The 24,187-nt window shown below is 43.5% G+C and overlaps 1 protein-coding gene across 3 annotated transcripts in view; it reads left to right on the top strand.

Moving 5' to 3' along the window:
• AK5 (adenylate kinase 5) overlaps positions 1–24,187 on the top strand; it is a 276,939-nt gene that overhangs the window by 150,367 nt on the left and 102,385 nt on the right. For all 3 annotated transcript variants that reach the window (XM_021096460.2, XM_003127921.7, XM_084964661.1), the window contains exon 8: positions 8,766–8,842. In XM_021096460.2, the coding sequence (XP_020952119.2) occupies positions 8,766–8,842 (77 nt within the window). The remainder of the gene's footprint in view (positions 1–8,765; positions 8,843–24,187) is intronic.

The following is a 24,187-nucleotide window of genomic DNA, read 5'->3' as shown; positions in this document are numbered from 1 at the left end:
AAATAGAAAAGAACCATACACCTGACTCTTATGGTTACTGCCTTTCTTCTAGTCATTGCACATGCAAATCAGCAGGTAGTCGCAGTGTAGCTTTGGATCTGTGTTACCGTAATTTTAAAAAATTAAACTAACCCATACTTTATGCAACAATTAACAGTTACGGTTTTTCCAGGACTCCCTATCTCATGCATGTCTCACCTGGAAAAAGCCGCTGGTTCCGTCTGACCAGACCATCCTGACCCTTAGCCCCTGTTGTGACTCTGTCCCTTCTCTTCCCATGTCTAGAAGTTTGATGTTGCACAGTCGTGCAGGGTCATCCTATCCCCTTAAGGAGGCAGTACTCACAGCTCTGTCCTTGACCCTTTTCTCATTCTCTTTCCAAGGTCATTCTCTGGTCAACTCATTGTCTCTCATAGTTTCAACCATCAGTTCCACGTGGATGATTCTCAAGTCTCTGTTCTCAATGATGGCCTCAGTGAATAAAGACCAAAATTTCTGGGCTATAAAGAAAAAAGCTGCACACCTAAAATGCGATGCCATATTTGAAGCCCCCAAGAGTAGCTTTAAAGACAGAATAAAAAGAAAGGGAAGGCGGTAGCCTTTCTGAGCAGACCCACAGAGTGCAGGTAACTGATGTAAACTCACCTGCCTAATTTTCAGTCCTATTTACATGTAGGTGTTGTATTGCAGGGAATGATGGACTATTGAGAAGCAGGTAAGATCATGTAAACAAGAGAACTGCTCTGAAAAGGCTCTGACACCTGTGGTGTTTTACGCCATTCATTTAGACCTCTAAGAAGGTCTATCTGTCTGCTGAACACCCTCAGTTTGCCAATACAGTGGAGCAAAGGAAGCGATTTCCGCTGCCCCTTCTTTAGAGCCCCCAACTCTCAAAGTGGCTTCATCCCATAGCGATGTAGCTGTGTTGGCTTCTGTGCTAGTCAGTTCATTGCATCTTCATCCTCTCCAAGTCCCCTTGGTAGAGGTTTCTATGGACCTATTCCTTCCTCTCTATAACTTCGAGCTTCTGACCAGAGGGGTCTGTGCTCTTAACTACAACCCCCTACCACCAGCTGCTCCCTTCCACTCCCAAGAGCCCTGAAAACTGGATTCTGCTCCAGCCTTAAAGGAGTCAACCACACAGCCCCAGGCTACTGCTGCCATTAAGGAATGGGCTGGTGTTGCTGGATCCTCCTCTCTTGCCAGAAAAAACCGAAACCTGCGTGTTAGGCGAAATCGCTTGGCTTGTAACTGTGAGTGACTCACTGAGTTCAACCAGCCACATCCATGGCTTCTGCTCTGTGACTCAACAACCCCCAAGGTTTGTCGCTTTGCTCTTCCCTTCTCTCTGAATCCTCTCTCTTTGCAGCATCTCAGCTGCCCCCCTGCCCCCGGCTCCCATATGCTTTTCAATTTTTTAAATAAGAACTGTATACATTTAAGATCTACCGCCCAGTGACCCGATTAGTGACATGATTACTGAGTCCCACTAACTAACACACCTCTTCACACCGTTTTACCATTTTTCTGGGTGCGATGAATGAGCACCTGAAGTATTTTCTCTTTGCACATTTCCAATATTCAATACGTTTTATTAACTGCTGTCACCTTGCTGCACATTGGATCTCTAGACTTTTTCTTCCTACATAAACTGCAACTTTGTGCCCTTTGGCCAAAATCTCCCCACTTCCCCCACCTGCACGTCCATGGTAAATACCTGTCTGTTCTCTGTCTCTTTGTATTTGACATTTTTAAGTTCCACACAAAAAGGACATCACACAGTTTTTCTCTTTTAAGAGAGCCAGTTCCTATTGTGGTTAGGTGGGTTAAGAACCCAACATAGGAGTTCCCGTTGTGATGCAGTGGAAAAGAATCCAACCAGGAACCATGAGGTTGCCTGGGAACCTCCATATGCTGCAGGTGCAGCCCTAAAAAGACAAAAGACAAAAAAAAGGAGAGAGAGACCCCAACATAGTGTCTGTGAGGATATGGTTCTGTCCCTGCCCTTGCTCAGTGGGTTAAGGATCTGGAGTTGCTGCAAGCTGCAGCACAGGTCACAGATGCGGCTGGGAGCCAGTGTTGCTGTGGCTGTGGCGTAGGCTGGCAGCTGTAGCTCTGATTCGACCCCTAGCCTGGAAACCTCCATATGCCATAAAAAGAAAAGAGAGAAAGAAACCCAGGTGAAAGCGTCCCTGCCCTCACATCCCACACTGATCATGGGTCCTCATTCCCCGGGGACTCCTCGTGAGTCCAGGCCTCATTCTCTATCCCTACTGCACTCACGGAAGGCTAGTCATTCCTTACCCGCCTTCTTCCTCATCCCCGGCCCCTCCGGTCTGTCAGGAAATCCTACTGCCACCATGGGGATCCTCCCACAATGCAGTTCTGATCACCCTGTCTCCCAACAGAAAAAATAAAACAAAACCTTCTATGACTTTCCTGCAGGCTGAGCACCAGTGTTTTAACCGTGACAAAAGTATCCTTAGCTTTCCTGCAATGTCCCTGTTCCTCCCACAGCTTCACCACTCCCTCCCCCACACCAGCTTCCTCCAGCTCCTTGAACGCCTCAAATACCTGCCTGCCTCTGGCCATGTGCACAGGTTGCTTGGAACCACCTGTCTCCCTCTGCATCCCTCTCCTCGCTCAGCTGTGCATCCCATCTTTCCCCTGGCCGGATCCTGCTTTGTATCTCAGCTGAGATGTGATTTCCTCAAGACGTTCCCAGACCCCCTCCCAGACTAGATCAGGCACTGCCTGGGCGTTCATCACAACTGTGATTATATAATTAGATGACTGTTTGCTAAAAATCTATTTCTTTTACTAGAGTGTGAGACACCATGAGGACAGAGCGTATGTGTGTTTGTTTGAAACCCAGTGTGAATCTCAGGCTAAATGGACATAAGCCCCTTCTCTTCCAGCGGGTCGCCTCAGCCAGGCGACTCGCCTGAGTATGTTGACTCAGAGCCACACCAAATTTTCTTCGGCTCCAGAGCAGAATGTGCATTCGCTTGCCTCCATGCCATCGAATGCCATGCCCTGAACCTCTGCACCCTTCAAGCCCTGTCTGTGGCGTCCCCTTCTCCCTGGAGCCCCTGGTAATGCTTCAAGCAGAACCAGCTGCCTGCATCATCCAATCTCTCTGGTCCTTTCTGGCAACTCTTCAGAGTTTCCCCAACTCTAAAGAAAGGATAATATTAGCGCTCCCTCATGGGACTGTTGTGAGGAGGAAATGGCTTATGTGCGTGAGGCATGCACCTGCCGCATTGGAAAGGCTAAGTATAAGTTAGCATCTTTGCTGAGAATTTGAGGGGTCCCAGGGAGAGACCACATATCAGGCAGCACAGCGTTTCCCCATTTTCCTAGGTCGACTATTACTCCCTTTCCTCTGTCTTCCTCCTTTGCCCGACCCCTGTCTCAGAGTAACTAAAAATAATCCCTCTTCCCTTTTCACCCAGAACAGTCCCCCAACACTCAGGCCCCTCGAGGAACTCTCTTCTAGTCCCAAACACTCAGGATACTTTTCTAAAGAAATACAGTGCTCTTCTTCTAAGGAATTCTAACGCAAACCGCTACTAACACTTTCCACACCATTGGAATTAGAGCTGGATTTTTCCATGCATGCCTAATGCCTAAGGCGCTTAGGAGAGACTGAATGTTTGTAGAGTGAATACATAAGATCAAGATCCACAAAAGTACAATGTAAGTGCCATTTTATCCATTTTTCAGTCATCCAGCAGAGAGGCAGTGAATACACCCTTTCTGAGTTCTGCTCTTAGATTCAGACGAGATAAAACCGCACCTAAAGTTGATTCCAGGTTAATGAGAGACAGGAGAGGGGAGATAGTGCATTCCTGGGAGGGGACAGAAGTGTCAGAAGAGCTTTATCTCCAAATGCCCTTCACCTCCCAGGAAGCTGCACCTGGTGGAAGGGTCCCTTTATTTGGTACTGAGAGTGGGAAGAGGACCCTCCTAGAACGTCAGATTGAAGATCCACTGGGAGGGAAAAAGTCTTTCCCAGTGTTTCAGAAAGCGGTATGGTTAGTCTTCCTGTACCTCTGAAGCCCATTTGTCATCTTCCCACTTAAATTGAAGGAGGCAACCCAAAAAGAATGTTTCCAAAGACTGTTCTATGTCTCAAAGTTGTAACACCAAGTGCCTCCTATAGGGGTCTATCTCCACTCCTACCTTTCTCTCTGTTATCTGGAGAAAGGATATTTTTAAAGCTGAAAAGAAATCAAGAAATTCAGAATGGGGGAAACGAAAGCCATACTATCACTTTGTCAAAATGTCCTAATTTTGCTGTCTTTTTTGAGTAACAGAATCATTGCAGTTGTTTTATGTGTCACATTGTCCAATGAAAGATGGCAAAAATGTGTGCATATGGCTATATTTACCTCCCGATTTTGTATGTCAAGCCTTAGGCTATTAAAGGTCCCATTTTCAGCAAACCAAGCAACCAGGACTAAAAGAAAATGAAAGCTATTCAATCATTATCTGAGCTGGATAATGATATCCTTTGTCTGTTGCCTTCTACGATCTATTAGTACTGTTGCCAAGAGCAACAACATGTCAAGAAATTCCATGCCTTAATGATACAGTAAAATTTCTGTTAAAAGCATTTTACTAGGAAACCCAATCTCTTCTTCCTTATCTTCCTTATAAGCAGGAATTGTTTTTTAAACAAAGGCCTCTTCCTTCTACCATCACTGGAGACAGTTTTCTAATGATCTCGTTCCATTTTCAAATATTAATATGTAATATCTCTGTTACTCGGTTGCTTAAAAGCCCTTCACATTGTACTTTATTAAAACAACCAAAAGAACAGTTTCTAATTAAATAAGTAGGACACGGGAACCGAAAGGCTATATGTTTAATGAGCCTTTGTGCTCAGATCACATTGTTCACACCACATGAATCCCTCTAAATTCTAAGGGTTGGGTGTCATTCGAGTACCTATCACCATATCCACTAGTCAGTGGTGGATAGTATCCAAGGGGTAGAAGTAATGAAAGCTAATTAAAATTAGCATTGCTTGGAATTCCTGCTGTGGCACAGTAGGTTAAGAATCGACCTGCAGTGGCCCAGGTTACTGCAGCGGTGTGGGTTCAATCCCCCCACCTGGCACAGTGGGTTAAAGGGTCCTACATGGCTCAGATTCAGTCCCTGGCCTGGGAACTTCCATATGCTGCAGGTGCAGCCATAAAAAGGAAAAAAAAAAATGGCATTGCCTTTAATGCTGCTGTCAATAGCAGCCACCTTGATGGTCACAAGCTAGAGTGACACTCCTTTATTCCACTTTCTATTCTTCCATTTCCCCAGCTATCCAGTGACCCACCTCATCATCAGCCAGTCACTGCTCCTATTTTCTCAGAAGGTAGAGAGACAGCCTGCTCCTCCAGGTCCTCTCCTACAGAGCCCCACAGCGAAACATCGTGTTTATAAAGCCATTTGCTCAGTACCTGCTTGGAACCTGGAGTCAGCAGGCTGTGGTAGAAGTGGGAACTCTGATTTCTGTCTTTGATCTCACTTGCTTTCTGCATGACCTTAGCCAAGTTATTTAACTTCTCCAAAGCTCATTTTCCTCTTTTCTAAAGTGCAGGAGTGGGATTCTGTGAAATACTAAATTCTAAAATATCCGTGATCTTATAATGGAAAAATATTCGTTTTACTTATGACATCTCTACTGCCTCATAACACATGAGTGCAAACTGATCTTCAACTGGGCTCTGAGACATCAAGTCATTTGGCCCTAAGATACACCTCATACAATTTCTATTTGAAAATACCTAAAGCATAAAGGTAGAAAAATTTACACATGAATAATCCTTCTACCTAAAAAATTGGAGTTCCCTGGTAGCTCAGTGGATTAAGGATCTAGTTTGGCCACTGCTGTGGCTTGAGTCACTGCTGTGGCCCAGGGTTCAATCCCTGAACAGGAACTTCCGCATGCCAAACAAAGTTGTATATAAAATTAAAGTTTACATCTCACCCCTCTAGTCTCCCTCTGTTAATAGCATGTTGTGTATAGTCTTCCCAGTTTCACTCTACAAACACTCATTAACACTGGAATGGCCAAGGGCCTCACCAAGAATTGAGCCATATCCATTTATGCAACTATATTCAGCAGCTCCTCAGTTAGTTGCTTTTCCAGAATGGTTGGATGGGTCAAGTCTCTTCATTTCAAAGACCTTTAGCATACTTTAAAACTTTTTCTTAGCTACAAACACAATAAACAATGGTGTTATTGCTTAGTACTCAGTCAGTTTGGTGAACAACAAGGGTAATGATGAGAAGAGGAGAAAAAAAGAAGGGAAAAAATGATAAGAGACTATGTGGGGACATTCCTTGGTTCTTTTTTTATGAAAGCCATGTCTCTGGGAGCGGTTTATATCTGAGAAGTGTGTGAGATGCTTGATATTTTTTTTTGAAAATTCATCTTCATTAAATATTATTCATGGTATATTCTGAACAAGAGTTATTTGGGGAGTTCCCACCATGGCTCAGTGGTAACAAACCAGGCTTGTATCCATAAGGATGTGGGTTCGATCCCTGGCTTCCCTCAGTGGATTAAGGATCCGGCGTTGCCACGAGCTCTGGTATAGGTTGCAGCCAGGCTCGGATCCCACATTGCTATGGCTATGGTGTAGACTGGCAAGCTGCAGCTTTGATTCTACCCTTAGCCTGGGAACTTCCGTATGCCATAGGTACAGCCCTAAAAAGCAAAATAAATAAATAAATAAAAATATGTTCTTATATATACATATTTAAATATATATATATGTTATTTTTCAAGGGTATTTACAATGAAGCATGGACTGGTATGTTTCTTCACAGAGTGCCTAGCATTTTATGGGCAACCCTGAATTCTGTCTTTCTGGCTAGTTAGGTAACATATGCATTTCCCAGCAAGAAGGAGTCATTACATGAAGATGATGAATCGATTGTGCTTCAGGAGTCCCATTATGAAAATTCCTGGTTTAAGTTTGAGCCTTGGGATTAATGGACAAGCAGTTCAGTGTAACCTGTAGTACTTAGGGGGAAAAACTCTATGTTAACACATTAAGTTGGAGCTCCTGCTGTGGGTTAAGAATTTGATTGCAGTGGCTCAGGTCGCTGAGGCAGAGGGTTTGATCTTGGTCCAGTGCAGTGGGTTAAAGGATCTGGCGTTGCCACAGCTGTAGGATAGGTCACAGCTGCAGCTCAGAGTCAATTCTTGGCCTGAAAACTTCCATTAAAGTATGTATAAGATGTACATACACGCGCACACGCGCACACTCACACACACAATAAGTTAACCTGATTTTTCTCACCTTCAGGGACTAAGGTGACCCAAAGGCTGGCGGAAAAACTTCTCAGATTCTCATGGAGTGAGCAAACTCAGCCCTTCTTTTTATCTGGAAACCTTTGCTCTATTCCCACTCCGCATCTTGGTCCTGGTGTGGCTTCTTCCTCAGTTACTTTTGCACCCCCCTAAACCACCTCTCCTCCTGGACAACCCTTATTCACCATCACAGTTTGGGCTTATAGACTAGTTCCTTATAGAGAATCCCACCTCTGTCTCCTCCAATACTAGCTACATTCTTACCTAGTAGAACTAGTAGCTCTTTTTTTTTTTTTTTGGATCTCTGAACCTTACTGTTGACAAATTAATCTCCTCCACAAGACCCTTGTCTTTTTAAAGGTGCACACAGTGTCTCGGCGTGTGTGTGACCAAACCAAACTTGGGTCTGCTCGCCTGTGCACAACAAAGCCAATCTACTGACACGGGGCTGTGGTGAAGGCATGTGCAGGCTTTGTGGCAGGGCGCCAGGCAAGCTCAGGACCTCTAGTGCCTGGAAGAGCCGAAACTCCCCAATGGGTTTCACCAGAGCATTTTTTTAAAATTTTTTTTATTATAGTTGATTTACAGTGTTCTGTTAATTTCTGCTGCACAGCAAAGTGACCCAGCCACACATCCATAAATGTTCTTTTTTTCACATTATTTCTCCATCAGGGCATTTTTTGAAGGCGGTTGGGGGGGGGCAGTGTAAGTGACCATCTTTACACACTTCTCTGGTTGATGGTGAGATCACCAGGCAGTGTCACGGGGGTTAACATCCTCAATCCTTAGGTGCCAGTTGGTCTGTGGATTACAGGCACAGGATCATCAAGTAGTTAATTCCTTCCATTAGGTGGTAGTTTTAGCATCTGTGAAACAACTCAGGAAATGTGCATCAGAGACTATTATCTAGGTACTTCAGAGAGGAGCTAAAGCAGAGGCTATGGGGAAGGGCTGCCCCAGGAAGGCCCCATAGGGTCCCCCTTGGTTACATCTGCATTTTCCATCTGCAGGCCAAACAGGGTCTGGCAGGTGATAAGTCTCAAAATATTTGCACATTTAATGTGACCATAAGGACAATATGGAAACCTGGTGGGAGCCTATTCACTTTAGAAATGGACACAAGGAATTCCCTTCGTGGCTCAGTGGTTAATGAACCTGACTAAGAACCGTGAGGATGTGGGTTCAATCCCTGGCCTCGCTCAGTGGGTTGGGGACCCAGCGTTGCCGTGAGCTGTGGTGTAGATCCGCAGACGTGGCCCGGATCCCACGTTGCTGTGGCTGTGGGGTAGGCCAGCAGCTGTAGCTCCAATTCAACCCCTAGCCTGGGAACTTCCACATGCCTCAGGTGCAGCCCGAAAAAAGCAAAAAAAAAAAAAAGAAAAAAGAAAAAAAGAAATGTACGCAGACAGCCTCCATCAGGTCATCTTTGTTTTCCTAACCTTAGGTTCAAGTGACCTTGACCCTTCGATAATGTTGGACGCTGGAGAGATCATTGACACAGGATCTGATTATGAAGACCAGGTAATTAAAAATTTCTAGTTAAATCTTCTTCATTTTAGTCGTTGTAAGTGTTTCATGAAAATTAGAATGATAAATCATTCTGTGAAATGTTTGCAGATAACTAATAGCCTATTCCATGATAAATCATAAGGCTTTTATTGACTCACTTTAGCCCTTTAGCCTTCCCTCATCCACGCATTCAAAGTGACAATTAATTAAAGAAAGATTTGTGGCCAAAATTGACATGAGATGAAAACGAGGGTACCTGAGGTTCTCTTGCCCAAGAATTTGCCTGTATCTCTATCCCTTCCCAATAATAGACCAACAGTATTTACCAAGCGCTGGTTACAAGTTTGAAGCTCTACTTTATCCTCTTTCCAACCTTTGAAAGGAACTGGTAGCCAAGGACAGCGCAGCCAAGAAGTTAAATGTATTTTCTATTTGAATAAAACCGAAGAAATTTATCTGGGTCATTTTTTTCCTCAGCAGAAGAACTCTTCCTGCTGCTCTATTTTAATGATCCCAAATAGCTGGCAAGTGATCGCACTCTCTAATTAGGCCTTATTTTTTAAAAAGCATCATGTCGGAACCTTCCTTCCACCTCTCAGTGCTGCTCTGCTGCGGCTGAAAGCCAAACGAGCATGTTCTTCTGGAATTTTCCCCATTTTAAACCACTACATGTCACAAATAAAGGGGATAGATCAGACCAGTGTAATGGCTGTCTCTTGGTTTCATATACATATTCAGGAGCTTTTTTCATGAACATTAAGTTTCTTCTCTTATATCACAAAGCAAGGAGAAAATATTAAGTGTTTAAAATATATTTTAGCATTTATTAAGCACTTCATACAGACTAAACATTGTGCTAATCTAAATTCCTTAACTCGATGATCTCACTAATTCCTCACAATATCTCTAGGAAATAGGAATTGTTATCTTTATTTCATAGGTAGGACAATTGAAACTCCAAGTTGCCTACAGTTACACAAATAGTTTCACAGTGAGGAAGTGAACTAGGGCGCTCATACTCTGCACCCCCCATCCTCGCCTCCAAAGACCAGCCAGTCAGTGGTGCATTTCTGGAGCCTTTGCAGTTGCTGACTCTTAAGACCCCAGCAGAGGCAAATGCCAAACAACCAGTATGAAAGATAAGCTCAGGAGTTCCCATTGTGGTGCAGTGGTTAATGAATCTGACTAGAAACCATGAGGTTGCAGGTTCAATCCCTGCCCTTGCTCAGTGGGTTAAGGATCCGTTGTTGCCGTGAGCTGTGGTGTAGGTTGCAGGCGCAGCTTGGATCTGGCGTTGCTGTGGCTCTGGCGTAGGCCGGCAGCAACAGCTCCGATTAGACCCATAGCCTGGGAACCTCCACATGCCGATGCCGAGGGATGGGCCCTAGAAAAGGCAAAAAAAGACAAAAGAAAAAAAAAAAAGAAAGAAAGAAAGGTAAGCTCGCCATCTGAAATTACAGACCACACTAAGAAACAAACCAGGAGTTCCCGTCGTGGTGCAGTGGTTAACGAATCTGACTAGGAACCATGAGGTTACCTGCGCTTGCTCAGTGGGTTAATGATCCGGTGTTGCCATGAGCTGTGGTGTAGGTTGCAGACGCGGCTCGGATCCTGCGTTGCTGTGGCTCTGGCGTAGGCTGGTGGCTACAGCTCCGATTGGGCCCCTAGCCTGGGAACCTCCATATGCCGCAGGAGCGGCCCAAGAAATGGCAAAAAGACAAAAAAAGAAAAAGAAACAAACCATGACAAGAAATCCAGCTGTAAAGCACATGGAAGGATTTGCATCTCAAGGACTAGAGATAACAGAAAAGTCAGAAAGAAATCTTAATCTGGAAATGTTTAAAATATCCAAAGAGATAAAAGGAAGCTTAGAAGCATTAAACAAGTACAGGAAAGGATGGAAAGGTAGAGGCGGGAAGGGAAAGGGAGGAAGAAATAGAAATTCTAGACACCAAAAATATTGTCATGGCAATCAAAATTCAGTTTTTCCTCCTGTTGGTTGAGGATTAGACTGGATGCAGCTCCAAAGAGGCAATGATAGAGCTGAGGAAAGCACCTTAGAATAGGACAGAGAGGGAGTTCCCGTCGTGGCACAGTGGTTAACGAATCCGACTAGGAACCATGAGGTTTCGGGTTCAGTCCCTGCCCTTGCTCAGTGGGTTAACGATCCGGTGTTGCCGTGAGCTGTGGTGTAGGTTGCAGACGCGGCTCGGATCCTTCGTTGCTGTGGCTCTGGCGTAGGCCGGTGGCTACAGCTCCGATTGGACCCCTAGCCTGGGAACCTCCATATGCCGCGGGAGCGGCCCAAGAAATAGCAAAAAGACAAATTAATTAATTAATTAATTAATTAAAATAAAAAAGAATAGGACAGAGAGCTAAGTCATTGTCAGGGAAAGAACTTAGGAGCCACTGAGGATAGAACGACTGGGTCAACATATTGGAAAAGGCATTCCAGCAGGAGAAAAGGGAGGGGATGGAACAGAGCTGCCTTTTAGCAAATGGTGAAGAATTGTACAGAGATGAGAAAAGACATGTTCCCAGAGTGAAGGAGCACATCTAGTCCTGAGCAAGAAAAAAAAAAAAAATCCTCAACCATTCTTTTTCACTTAATCATTCTATTCAACAGATATGAATAGCAAACCTACTATGTACCAGGTACCTTTTAGGCACTTGGCATATCCAATTGAATAACACAGGCAAGAAGCTTCCATCCAGATGAGGAAGACAGAGAATAAGCAATAAACGAGTATGTTAGTAATTTAATGAACTGGTAAATTCTCTAGATTGTTAAGTGCTATGAAAAAAAGAACAGGGTAGGAGGGTTAGGATGCTGGGGTGGGGGACAGATTACAATATTAAATAGGATAGTCAATATTAACAAGGATGACCTCATTAAAGAGACGAGATTTGAGCAAAGATTTGGCACATAGTGTCAAACATCAAGAATACAGAAGACAGGGGAGTTCCCGTCGTGGCGCAGTGGTTAACGAATCCGACTAGGAACCATGAGGTTGCGGGTTCGGTCCCTGCCCTTGCTCAGTGGGTTAACGATCCGGCGTTGCCGTGAGCTGTGGTGTAGGTTGCAGACACGGCTCGGATCCCGCGTTGCTGTGGCTCTGGCGTAGGCCGGTGGCTGCAGCTCCGATTCGACCCCTAGCCTGGGAACCTCCATATGCTGCGGGAGCGGCCCAAAGAAATAGCAAAAAGACAAAAAAAAAAAAAAAAGAATACAGAAGACAAAAATAAAATTTAAAGTGAAAAGGCATTAACCTATAAAGGAACAACAATTAAGGGGCAGCAGTTAAAAGGAAAGAAATAACAGCATTTGCAGCAACATGTATAGACCTAGAAATTATTATGCTAAGTGAAGTTAGTCAGACAGTGAGACATCAACGTCATATGCTATCACTTACATGTGGAATCTAAAAAAAAAAGGACACAGTGAACTTCTTTGGAGAATGGATACTGACTCACAGACTTTGAAAACTTATGGTTTCCAAAGGAGACAGGTTGGGACTTGGGGTGATGGGGTGGGGGTTTGGGATGGAAATGCTATAAAACTGGATTGTGATGATCATTGTACAACTATAAATGTAATAAAATCAACAAATTTTTTAAAATTATTAAAATTAATTTAAAAAAATAATTAAAGGGCAGCAGATTGAATGAAGCACGCACTTGCATTTATTGAATACCTACTGTAAACCAGACACTGTGTTTTATGGTTTTATATGCATTCTTTTTAATCTTTAATATTAATATTAATAACTCAAGAAGGTAGCTCTGTTTATCCCCATTTTACAGCGGAGGAAAGTGAACCTCATAGAAGTTAAATGACCTCCCAAGACCACACAGCTAACAAGCTGTAGCATCAGGAATAAAGCCATTATCAAGGTCACTTGTAATCTATCACCAATTCCAGTTAACACTTTTTAGTTATCTTTCTTAATTTTTGCTGCCTTTGATTCACCACGCTTTTGCTGCGAAGAGCCAGGTAGCAAGTATTTTAGGCCTCGTAAGTGATGATAAGGACTTGGTTGCAACTACTCAAACTCTGCCCTTGTAATACAAAAGCAGCCACAACTATACTTAAATGAGAGTACGGCTGTGTTCCAGAAAAGCTTCGTTTATGGACACTGAAATTTGTGTTTCCACATCTATGCATGTAGTTTATTTCAACTACTTAAAAATGTTAAACTTATTCTTAACTGAGGGGCTGTCCACAAACAGGCAGCAGAGTGGATTTGACCTTCAGGCTGTGGTTTGCTGACCGGGGCTATAAACCATCCCCACTTCTTGACACTCTCCTCTCCATTAGCTTCTGACACTTCTATAGTATTTAATTCTGTTCTGAGTGTTTCACGTTTATTAAAATGCTGTTGGAAATCCTATAAAATTGGATTGGGCTGATCATTGTACAACTATAAATGTAATAAATTCATTGAGTAATAAAAAATTTTTTTTAATTAAATAAACTAGCTGAAGAAAAAATAAAAATAAAAAAATGCTGTGACAATTACGTGAGATTATTATCATCCTCCCAATTTTACTGATAAGGAAACCAAGGCACAGAGAAATTAAGCTGTTTATTCAAGGTCACACTGCCAGCAAGAATTGAAGCACAGCCATCTGACTGCAGAGCCAGGATCAGGAAAGACAGACGAGGCTTTGCTGCAGCAACAAATAAAACTCAAAAACAGAGTGCTTTCCTGCTAGAGCTCCTTGGACATGGGACCTCCAGAGGGATCATGGATGGAAAGAAGAAAAGCATGGGGAAGAGGAACCTGCCCTTAAGAGCACATTTCCTCCTCCCCCAGTCATCTGACATCCCAGTCACCACATGCAAAGAGGCTGGGAAATGGAGCTTGCTTATGTGTCCAGGAGAGGAGAGATGGGATGAGTGAGTGGTGTGAGGCCATGAAGTTCTTGCCCCTCCATGTGCTCTCTGACATGCACTCCTGCTGCTTCCTGGTTCATTCATTCTTGGTGCCCTTGCTGAGCTCCTCTGCTAGTCAGTTACCTTAGTGTGGGTGCCGCTCAGCATCCTAGCCAGGGTCCCTTTGCTCCTCACTGCACGCCTTCTCCTTTGAGAAGCTCGAGCACTGCCATGATTTCAGCTCCATTCAGAGCTCCCGGTGAGCTCTCAGTACCTGTGTCTGCCTGCTAAACAGCACTGGTTGGATTTCCCATGTGCAGCTCAAATGCAACACATCCAAAACTGAACTCACCATCTTCCCCCACAAAATCTGTTCTTCCTTCTGTTTCCCTTATTCCTGTGAATGATACCAGCCTCCTCCCAGCTGCCCAAGCCAGAGATAAGGGCATCTTTCTAGCCTCCTTCCCTTCTCTCCCTCCCTGTATCAGTTTGATGGAAAAGCTAGTCAGCTGGTCAGTTCTCCATGGCAGGCATCGCTCCTTTCCTCTCCATTTCTGCTGCCACTGCCTTGGTTTACACCTTCCCCTTCATCCTAAGGACCCCTGAGACAGTCTCCTAATCAGTCTCCCTTCCCCAGGCTCCTCACACATCAAAACCATCTTGCTGAAAAGCAAAGCCAGTTATTGCATTCCACTGCTTAAAACTCTTCCTGGCTTCTCATTGATGTCTAAATTAAGTCAGAACTCTTATTGTAATACCTGGGAACTTTCTCTTTTTTTTATTTTTTATTTATTTATTTATTTATTTATTTATTTGTCTTTTGTCTTTTTTATATTTCTTGGGCCACTCCCGTGGCATATGGAGATTCCCAGGCTAGGGGTCGAATCGGAGCTGTGGCCACAGGCCTACGCCAGAGCCACAGCAACGCGGGATCCGAGCCGTGTCTGCGACCTACACCACAGCTCAACTGCGACCTACACCACAGCTCACAGCAACGCTGTTGCTGCTCACAGCAACGCCGGATTGTTAACCCACTGAGCAAGGGCAGGGACCGAACCCGCAACCTCATGGTTCCTAGTCGGATTCGTTAACCACTGCGCCACGACGGGAACTCCCCTGGGAACTTTCAAATTAGAGTCCCCTTCACAAACCCATCCCTTGGCAATCGCCAAAACACACTGAATGCTCCAGCTACACAAGCCATTTGCAATCCCGCCCCTGCAAATGGATTGTGCTTTGCACAGTCTCTTTCCTCTCCCTATAAACTTCTGCAACCCCACTACCCTTCTGCCAAATAACCCCTGCTTGTGCTCCATCAGGACCACACTTCTGATTGACTAAGCCCTTCTCATTACATGTTTGATTCACCATCTTGAGGGACCCATGAGACCCTGTGTTGTCTTATCCTCTTGCTTTGAGGGACTGTATTCTGCTCTCCTGCCATTCAACCGGGCACACAGCATGTGCTCAATACATGTCCATTTTTTTAGAAAGCCTTAAAATGATTTCTAGTTCTTCTTCTTCATATGTAACTTTTTGATATCTTGCTATCTCTTGCTAACTCTTTTGAACTTGGGTTATTCTTCTCAAAAAAGATGACTTCGACATGCTGTTTTGAAAAGTAGGAAGTGCAAGGTACCTAGTACAGAACAGTTGCTTCATAAATGTGAACCCCTTTCTCCCCTCCCCTTAAATCAACTTAGTTTGAACTTGCCAGTAGTCAGTGCCATTCTGTAGCTGACAGAGGCCACCATTTCTTCAGTTAAGTGAATGCTATTGGAGCCCTTATGGTTTTCAGTCTGGCATGTAGGACCTTAAAAATTGCCACTGTCCTAACAAGGAAGAAGCTAAACAAACTGAAAAATCCCCTCTTGGAAGTGAGGTCGCAAGGCAAACTGCTGCACCCCAAATTGGAGACAGGCAGATTCAGAGAATCGCAACCTACCTAAGCAGGAACCCATAAGCAAGAACCTACACAAGAACCAGTGCCAGGGGAGGAAAACCTAAAGTGTAATTGATGAATTGCTGGGGGCTCAGTGGGGGCAAGTCTGGGGATAAAAACTCCACGGGCATCCAGTCATGGAGACCCTACACTTATGTGGGGTTTACCTCCAGGAGCTCCACCCTGTACTCACAGTGAATTTCAGAGAAAAATCTCTTCATGCTTCCACTAGGAGGAAAAAAAATTTTTTTTGAAAGATCCTAGAGCACTCTGTTCTCTTTAACAAGGCCTGCTGTCAGGAGAAACTTTTTTTTTTTTTTTTTTTGCCTTTTTAGAGCTGCATCTGTGGCATACAGATGTTCCCAGGCTAGGGGACGAATCAGAGCTGCAGCTGCAATGCCGGATCCTTAACCCACTGAGTGAGGCCCCCATCCTCATGGGTACTAGTTGGGTTCTTAACCCAGAAGAAACTATTTTATCAGAACCTAACCTACTAAGCTTTTATTAGAACCTAACCTATGTAGGAGAACAGAAATATACAGCTCCATCCTCCTTGAGTCATCCTGTTTCATCTAAGGGGGAAAAACCTGAGAAGCTCTGATGAAGTTCACAGTCCAGGGCATAGGTTCACCAAAAGACTGAGACTCAATCATGCGACTGTATGTGTTTCATAGAATGCTTCTCCTCCCCAACACATTACCACGGCAATACTAAAAGCTTATTTACTGCAGTTCCTTTTACCTCATACATAACATCCACCTTTCAACCAAAAATTACAAGGCATACTAAAGGTAAAAACACAGTTTGGAGAGACCTAACAAGCATTAGAACAGGAACCTTCAAATGAGTCAGGAATGCTACACTTAATGGAACAGGAATTTTTTTTGAAGCTGGGCTTAATATGCTAAGGCTTAAATTGAAAGAGTGGACAACATGCTAAACAGATGGCTAATGTAATCAGAGAGATGGAAACCCTAAGAATCAAAAAGAAATGTTAGAGATCAGAAACCCTATAACAGGAGTTCCCATTGTGGCTCAGTGGTTAATGAATCCGACTAGGAACCATGAGGTTGGGGTTCGATCCCTGGCCTCACTCAGTATGTTAAGGATCCAGCGTTTCTGTGAGCTGTGGTGTAAGTCGCAGATGCAGCTTGGATATCATGTTGCCGTGGCTCTGGCATAGGCTGGCAGCTACAGCTCCAATTAGACCTCTAGCCTGGGACCCTCCATGCCACAGGTGCAGCTCTAGAAAAGACAAAAAGACAAAAAAAAAAAAAAAAAAAAAAAAAAAAAGAAAAAAGAAAAAGAAAAGAAACCCTATAACAGAAGAAAGTAAAAGTCTAGTCTATTATTGTATTTTGTCTGGAATCCACATATCTGCCCTCAAGACTCAATAAGGGGCTATTTAAAAAATGAAAAAAGAAACTCTATAACAGAAATGAAAAATATCTTTGATGGGCTGCATAGCAGACTGGACGTGGCTTAGGGAAAATATCTCTGATCTTGAGGCTATGACAATAGAGATTTCTAAAACTGAAAGTTCAGAGAAAAAAGACTTGAAAAAAAAAGAATATTTAAGAAGTGTGAGACAATTACAGAGGTGTAATACACATGTAATGGGAATACTGGAAAGGGAAGAAAAAGAGGAAGGAACAGAAGAAATATTTGAGGAAATAATGATGGGAATTTCCCCAGGTTAATGCCTGACACCAAACCACAGATCCAGGAAGCTCAGAGAACACCAAGCAGGCTAATACAAAAACAAACAGAAAATTACACCCTGGCGTAATCATATTCAAACTACAGAAAATCAAAGATAAAGAAAAAATCATGAAAGATGTTAAGAGAAAAAATACATCTTACATATAGAGAAACAATGCAAAGAACATCTTACTTCTCCTCAGAAATCATACAAGCAAGAAGAGAATGAGGTAAACTATTAAAAGTGTTAAAAGATAAAAATATCAGATTTCAGTATCCTGTGAAATTATCCTTCGAAGGTGAAGGAGAAGGAGTTCTCGCTGTAGTGCAACAAAATTGGCAGCATCTTGGGAGCTCTGGGACACAGGTTAGATCCCCAGCCTGGCACAGTAGGTTAAAGATCTGGTGTTGCCGCAGATGCCGCTTAGGTCACAACTGCGGCTCAGATCTGATCCCTGACCTGGGAACTCCATATGCTGCGGGGCGGCTGGAAAAAGAAAAAAAAAAAGAAGTGAAAGAGAAATTCTTTTCTGGGACAAACAAAAATTGAGGGAATTTGTTGCTAGTAGACCTACCTTGCAAGTAATGCTAAAAAAAATTCTTTAAAGAAAAACGAGAAAGGAAGAATATCAGAGAATGAATAAGTGAAGGTAAAAATATGAACATATTTTTCTTATTCTTAATTGATCTAACAGATGATAATGTGTTTAAAATAATAATAGCAACAATGTATTTGATTATGTATGTTTATGTATAAGTGAAATGAATGACAGCAAGGAATGGAAGGGAAAGATTATGAATATTCTGTTATTATAAGATACTTGTACTGTATACTTATTTGAAAATGGACTTGGATTAGTTTAAATGTATATTGCAAATTTTAGGGCAGCCACCTTTTTTAAAAAAATTAAAAAGAGGTATAATTAATATGCTAAGAAAGGAGAAATAATTGAATCCTATAAATGCTCAATTTAAGCCATAAGTGCAGAAAAAGTTTGAAAAATAAAAATAGAAACAAAGAACATGGGCAACAAATAGAAAATAGTAGTAAATATACTAGATAATAATCTAACCGTATCGGCAAACCCTTCAAATGTCAGTGATCTAAATATACCAATTAAAAGACAGATTTTTCAAAGTGGATCAAAATGCAAGACTCAGTGACATGCTGTCTACAAGAAACCTACCTTAAATATAAGAACACATACAGGTTAGCATAAAGGAATGGAGAAAGATATATCATGCCAACGCTTATTAAAAGAAAGCAGGAATAGAAGTTCCCTTGTGGCTCAGCAGGTTCAAGGTCTGGCAATGTCCCTGCTGTGGCTCTGGGAACTTCCATATGTCACAGGTTCAGCCAAAAAAAAAAAAGGAAAAGCTATATTAATTTCAGACAGAGCAAACTTCAGAGCAAAGAAACTTAGCAGGGATAAAGGACAACAGTCAATATTCCCAGAAGATATAACAATTCATATTGTTTATGCTCCTAACAACAGAGTGAGTGTCTCTAGACTCAGCATCCCCCCAAGTCCTTGATCCCTCATTCCTTCCACCTCTCCCAGGGCCTTGCTCCATTTTCTGATATTGCTTTATCTTTCCGAAGGTTCTCATCTTCAGAGTATCTTTCTCTTTCTCTATCTACCAGCCCACCAGCCCCACTTCGAAGAAAGAAGTAGCCATCAACAGTGCCAAGTGTCATAGACAGGCCAAGTAGGATACTGTCTTTCCTCTCCCCTTTCCTTCAACGCCAGATTTGGTGACAGAGAAATCACCTCACCTGTCCTCACCTCCCATTCTGTCCTATAAATCAGCTTTGTCTGTTTGTTCCCCTAAGAGACCAGTAAAAGTCACCTTATTACTGCAAAGTGAACATTCCTTAGTTCCTACAACATCTGGGGCCCTAGACACTGATGGCACTTCTGATTTCTCAAAACTCTTGGCTCCCTTGGCTTATGCCTCCTCTCTGGCTATTACTTTTCAGTCTCCTCCCCACAGCATGGTTTTTCTTCCTTTCCCTCCCTTTAAAATGTTGGGTTCACCAAGTTCCACCGTAGGACTTCTCTCAGTCCATAGCTGCTTCAGCCACACCCATGACTTCAACCTTATTAATTTACTTCTTCATTCAACTCATATGGAGAATATTTGATGTGTCAAATACTTATATGGGATACTGAAAATGTATGTGAGTAAAGAAGACTCAGTTTCTACTTATAGTAGAAATAGGTAATAATAGAATAATCACATAAATATAAAATGGAAACTGTGAAGTGTTTGGGAGAAGGCCTTCGTGCAGTGTGTAATGTGATCAGTGAGAGGAGGAGAGGCTTTTCTCAGGTAAGAGATGCTTGAGTTGAGACCTGAAAGATGAGTAAGAGAGAAGCAGAGAAAGTGAAAGAACAGGAAAGGATGGGAGCTTAGGGGATGTTCAGAAAGAGGAATTGCCAAGTGTAAGCAGGAAGAAGCACAGCATTTAGAGGAAGGCTAGTGTGGCTGGAGTGCAGAGTGAAAGAGGCAGGGGGTATGAGATGAGCCTGGAGAGTGGGGCTTTGTAGAGCAGGTTAGGTATTTCTGATTTTATCCTAAGAGCAATGGAAAGAACCAAAGAGTTATTTTGCTTAGTTTGGGGTAGAGGAGGATGCAGAAACATTATATGTGTGTTTTCTAAAATGATTGTTCTAACTTCAGTGTGAAGAACACTTTGGAGGAAGGTGAGAATGGACCTGGGAAGTCCAGGGGGGGAGGCTGCAGTGGTCCAGGCCAAAGATCAGGGGTGGTACCTTCCGCTGGAGAGGTGGAGAAGATGGACAGAAAGGGATGTGGTTGGGAGGTCCGTGTGAGGCAAAATCAATAGGACTTCATTGCTAGAATGGATGTGAGAGCCAAGCCGGAGTGAGCTGTTGAAGGTGATGCCTGAGTTTTTAACATGTACAGTTGGGTGGATGGTGGTGACATTCACTGAGCAAGAACACTAAAACAAACAAACAAACAAAAAAAACACACACCAGTTTCAGAGTTCCCGCTGTGACTCAATGGAAATGAATCTGACTAGCATCCATGAGGATGTAGGTTCAATCCCTGGCCTCACTCAGTGGGTTAAGGATCCAGCATGGCCATGAGCTCTGGTGCAGGTGGCAGACGCAACTCAGATCTGGCATTGCTGTGGCTGTGGTGTAGGCCAGTGGCTATAGCTCTGATTCAACCCCTATCCTGGGAACCTCCAAATGCTGCGGGTGGGGCCCTAAAAAGACAAAAAAAAAATCAGTTCCACAAGGAAAGAGCATGAGTGTCATGTTAGACATGCTAGGTTCAAAGGGCTTTAATGCACCCAAGTGAATTCAAGTGAACAATTAAATACACAAGCCTAGTGCTTAGAGGAAAGATCTGGGCTGGACGCATACATTTCTGAATCTCTGAATATAGGGAGAGCTTGAAGCTGTGCATGGAGATGAGATACTTAGAGAAAGAACAGTATTAAGATGCGATAAAGTTCAAAATCTGAGCATTGAGGAAATTTAAAGGTTCAGTGGAGGAAGATGAGAAAGCAAAAAAAGATGTAAAAGAAGGTGTTGGAAAGATAGGAAAATAGAATCTGGCATTCTAAACCCCAAAGAAAACAGTATTTCAAGAAGCAGAGGAATTCCTGCCATGGCACAGGAGATTAAGAATCTGGCTGCAGGAGTTCCCTTTGTGGCTCAGCCAGTTAAGGACCCAACATCGCCTCTCTGATGATGCAGGTTCAATCCCTGGCCTTACTCCGTGGGTTTAGGATCCAGCATTGCCTCAAGCCACAGGGTAGATGACAGACTCAGCTTGCATCCCGAGTGGCTGTGGCTGTGGCTGTGGAGTAGGCCGGCCGCTGCAGTTCTAATTCGACCCCTAGCCTGGGAACTTCCATATGCCACAGGTGCAGCTCTAAAAAAGAAGAAATAAAAAAGAATCTGAGTACAGTGGCTTAGGTCACTCAGGTCGAAACTGTGGCTCCTATTCAATCCCTGGCCCTGGGAACTTTCATGTGCTTCAAGTACTGCCATAAAATAAAAATTTTTTTAAAAATGAAGAAGCAGAGAGCATCAAATGTTGATGCGAAGATTAGGACAAAGGAGAATGGGAAATAGCCATTGTATATAGAAAGATGGAAGAAATTGTTGACCTTCTAAGAGGTTGGTTGTTTGTAATGGAAGACACTTGAACATGCTTAAAAACTCTTAAGCCTCCACTCATTCGTGAGAAGGAGACTGTAGGAGAGAGGAAGTTTCCTCTAAATGCAGGAGGATCAAGTTCTAAAGCATGGGGCACAGCAGAGTTGGGGGAGGACTGGTCTTAGAACAGAAAAGGGAACACACACGGGTTATCACAGATGGAACGCTGATCTGATGGGAGGGTGACTTTGTATGTTTAATGGCCAAAAGATCCTGGCAGATGACTTGCAGAGGCAGAGCCTTCTGTTGAGAGTCCAAGATTTGGGAGTTGCCTTTGTGGCGTAGTGGGAAACGAATCCGACTAGGAAGCATGAGGTTACCGGTTCGATCCCTGGCCTTGCTCAGTGGGGTAAGGATCCGGTGTTGCCGTGAGCTGTGGTGTAGGTCACAGACGCAGCTCGAATCTGGCATTGCTGTGGCTGTGGTGTAGGCTGGCAGCTATAGCTTCTATTAGACCCCTAGCCTGGGAACCTCCACATGCCACAGGAGCAGCCCTAAAAAGACAAAAAAAAAAAAAAAAAAAAAAAAAAAAAAGACGAAAAGAGGGTCCAATATTTGAAGCAACTGGAGGATTGAAATGCTGTAGAATCCAGTGAAGAATAAACTAAGAAAACATAACAGGAGTTGCCTTTGTGGCGCAGTGGGAAACGAATCCGACTAGGAAGCATGAGCTTGCCAGTTCGATCCCTGGCCTCGCTCAGTGGGGTAAGGATCCAGCATTGCCCTGAGATGTGGTGTAGGTTGCAGACGCAGCTCAGATCCCGTGTTGCTGTGGCTGTGGCATAGGCTGGCAGCTATAGCTCTGATTGGACCCCTACCCTGGGACCCTCCATATGCCACGGGTGCAGCCCTAGCAAAGCCAAAAAGACAAAAACAAAAAAACAAAAAAAGAAAACATAACAGGATTAGACTCTCATATAGAGTCTGAGAACCCATTTGATATTAATAGCTGGAAATGTGTTGGACCAGTTAATCCTTTTCATTTTTTTCCTATTTATTTAGCAAATGGTAGCTGGGTGTCCCAGAGGTGCCAGGAACTCCCGTGGGCACAGACTTTGTCCATCACTCGCTTCACTTAGTAGTGGAGTTTTATTGACTACATGGTACAGAAAAGACAGAGCAGGGCTTTAGCAGTGTAAGGGATGGAGGACCAAGGACAGGAAGGGCAGTGGACAGAGGAGAGTTAGGGGGCAAAGCCCAGGAGAACTGTGTGTACATTTGACTTCTTTAAAAATATAACTCTATGTCACAAATATGCAGAAGCTCTTTATTAAAAAGAATATTTGATCGTAGAGGTCCTACAAGGATCATTTCAAATCCAGTTTCTTCTTCCTTGAGACCTTTCTAATAATTAAACATTCATTTCTTGCCTGCCCCATTGAACACCAAAAGCACTTAAAGTATGTATACCCTAAGTCTTAGCTCTTAATTATATGTAATTTTGTATTTCTTTTTTTTTTTTTTTTTTTTTTGTCTTTTTGCTATTTCTTTGGGCCGCTCCCGAGGCATATGGAGATTCCCAGGCTAGGGGTCCAGTCGGAGCTGTAGCCACTGGCCTACGCCAGAGCCACAGCAACGCAGGATCCGAGCCGCATTTGCAACCTACACCACAGCTCACGGCAACGCCGGATCCTTAACCCACTGAGCAAGCGCAGGGACCGAACTCACAACCTCATGGTTCCTAGTCGGATTCATTAACCACTGCGCCACGACGGGAACTCCTAATTTTGTATTTCATTACATACTGACTCCTGTTACTCCCTGACTGTCTCCTACATGCATCCATTATGAGAAAGAGCATGACTGTGGAGCCAGACAGACCTTGTTCACATTCAGTGCCAGGCTTATGGATTGTAAATTGCTTAAGCTCTTCAGGCCTGAGTTCTTTCATCTGTAATATTGGGCATAACACCTTACAGGCTCTTTGGATTAAAAAAGATAATCTGTATAAAAGCACCTGGCCCAGTAGACCATCTAGGAAAGAGTTCCCCTTCTTTCTTTCCTTTTTGAGAATAACGAAGGACCCTCTCATGTACTTCTTTTGTGTCTACTCCTGCAGAGACACTGTCAGGATCAGAATTGACTTGCTGAATAAAATTGCATGGTCAGAACAGATAACAGACTTTTACTGGGTCTGGGTCTGGGTCTGGGTCTGGGTGTGTGTGTGTGTGTGTGTGTGTGTGTGTGTATGAATGTATGGTTTCTTTTTGTGGTTTTTTTTGTTTTGTTTTTTAGGCCTGCATCCACAGCATATGGAGGTTCCCAGGCTAGGGGTCGACCTGGAGCCGTAGCTGCCAACCTACAGCACAGCCACAGCAATGCCAGATCCAAGCTGCGTCTGTGACCTTCACCACCGCTCACGGCAATACTGAAACCGGAGACATAAAAGTAAACACCTTATCACAATGCACATCTGGTGCGCCCAGATCAGAGGAGAAACCTTTGCTGAAGGAAAGGAGAACTGATAGAATTCCTTATTTGAAAGCACTAGGATATTCTCCAGGGGTAAAACCAGATGAAGGACTGATCAGTAGAAACTGTTTGCTTTTCTCTTTTCCAAAACCCTGTGATTCTTGTCAGACGGATTTTATAATTAAGTTCGTGGGCTCCTGTGACAGCTTCTTAACTGGAGATAACCT

Source organism: Sus scrofa, chromosome 6 (assembly GCF_054392235.1).
Source record: "Sus scrofa isolate SSC_HxYL_T2T_F1_AM1 chromosome 6, Sscrofa_HxYL_maternal_Yorkshire_Landrace_v2.0, whole genome shotgun sequence".
Lineage (NCBI taxonomy): Eukaryota > Metazoa > Chordata > Mammalia > Artiodactyla > Suidae > Sus > Sus scrofa.
This window is presented reverse-complemented; position numbering and strand designations above follow the sequence as displayed.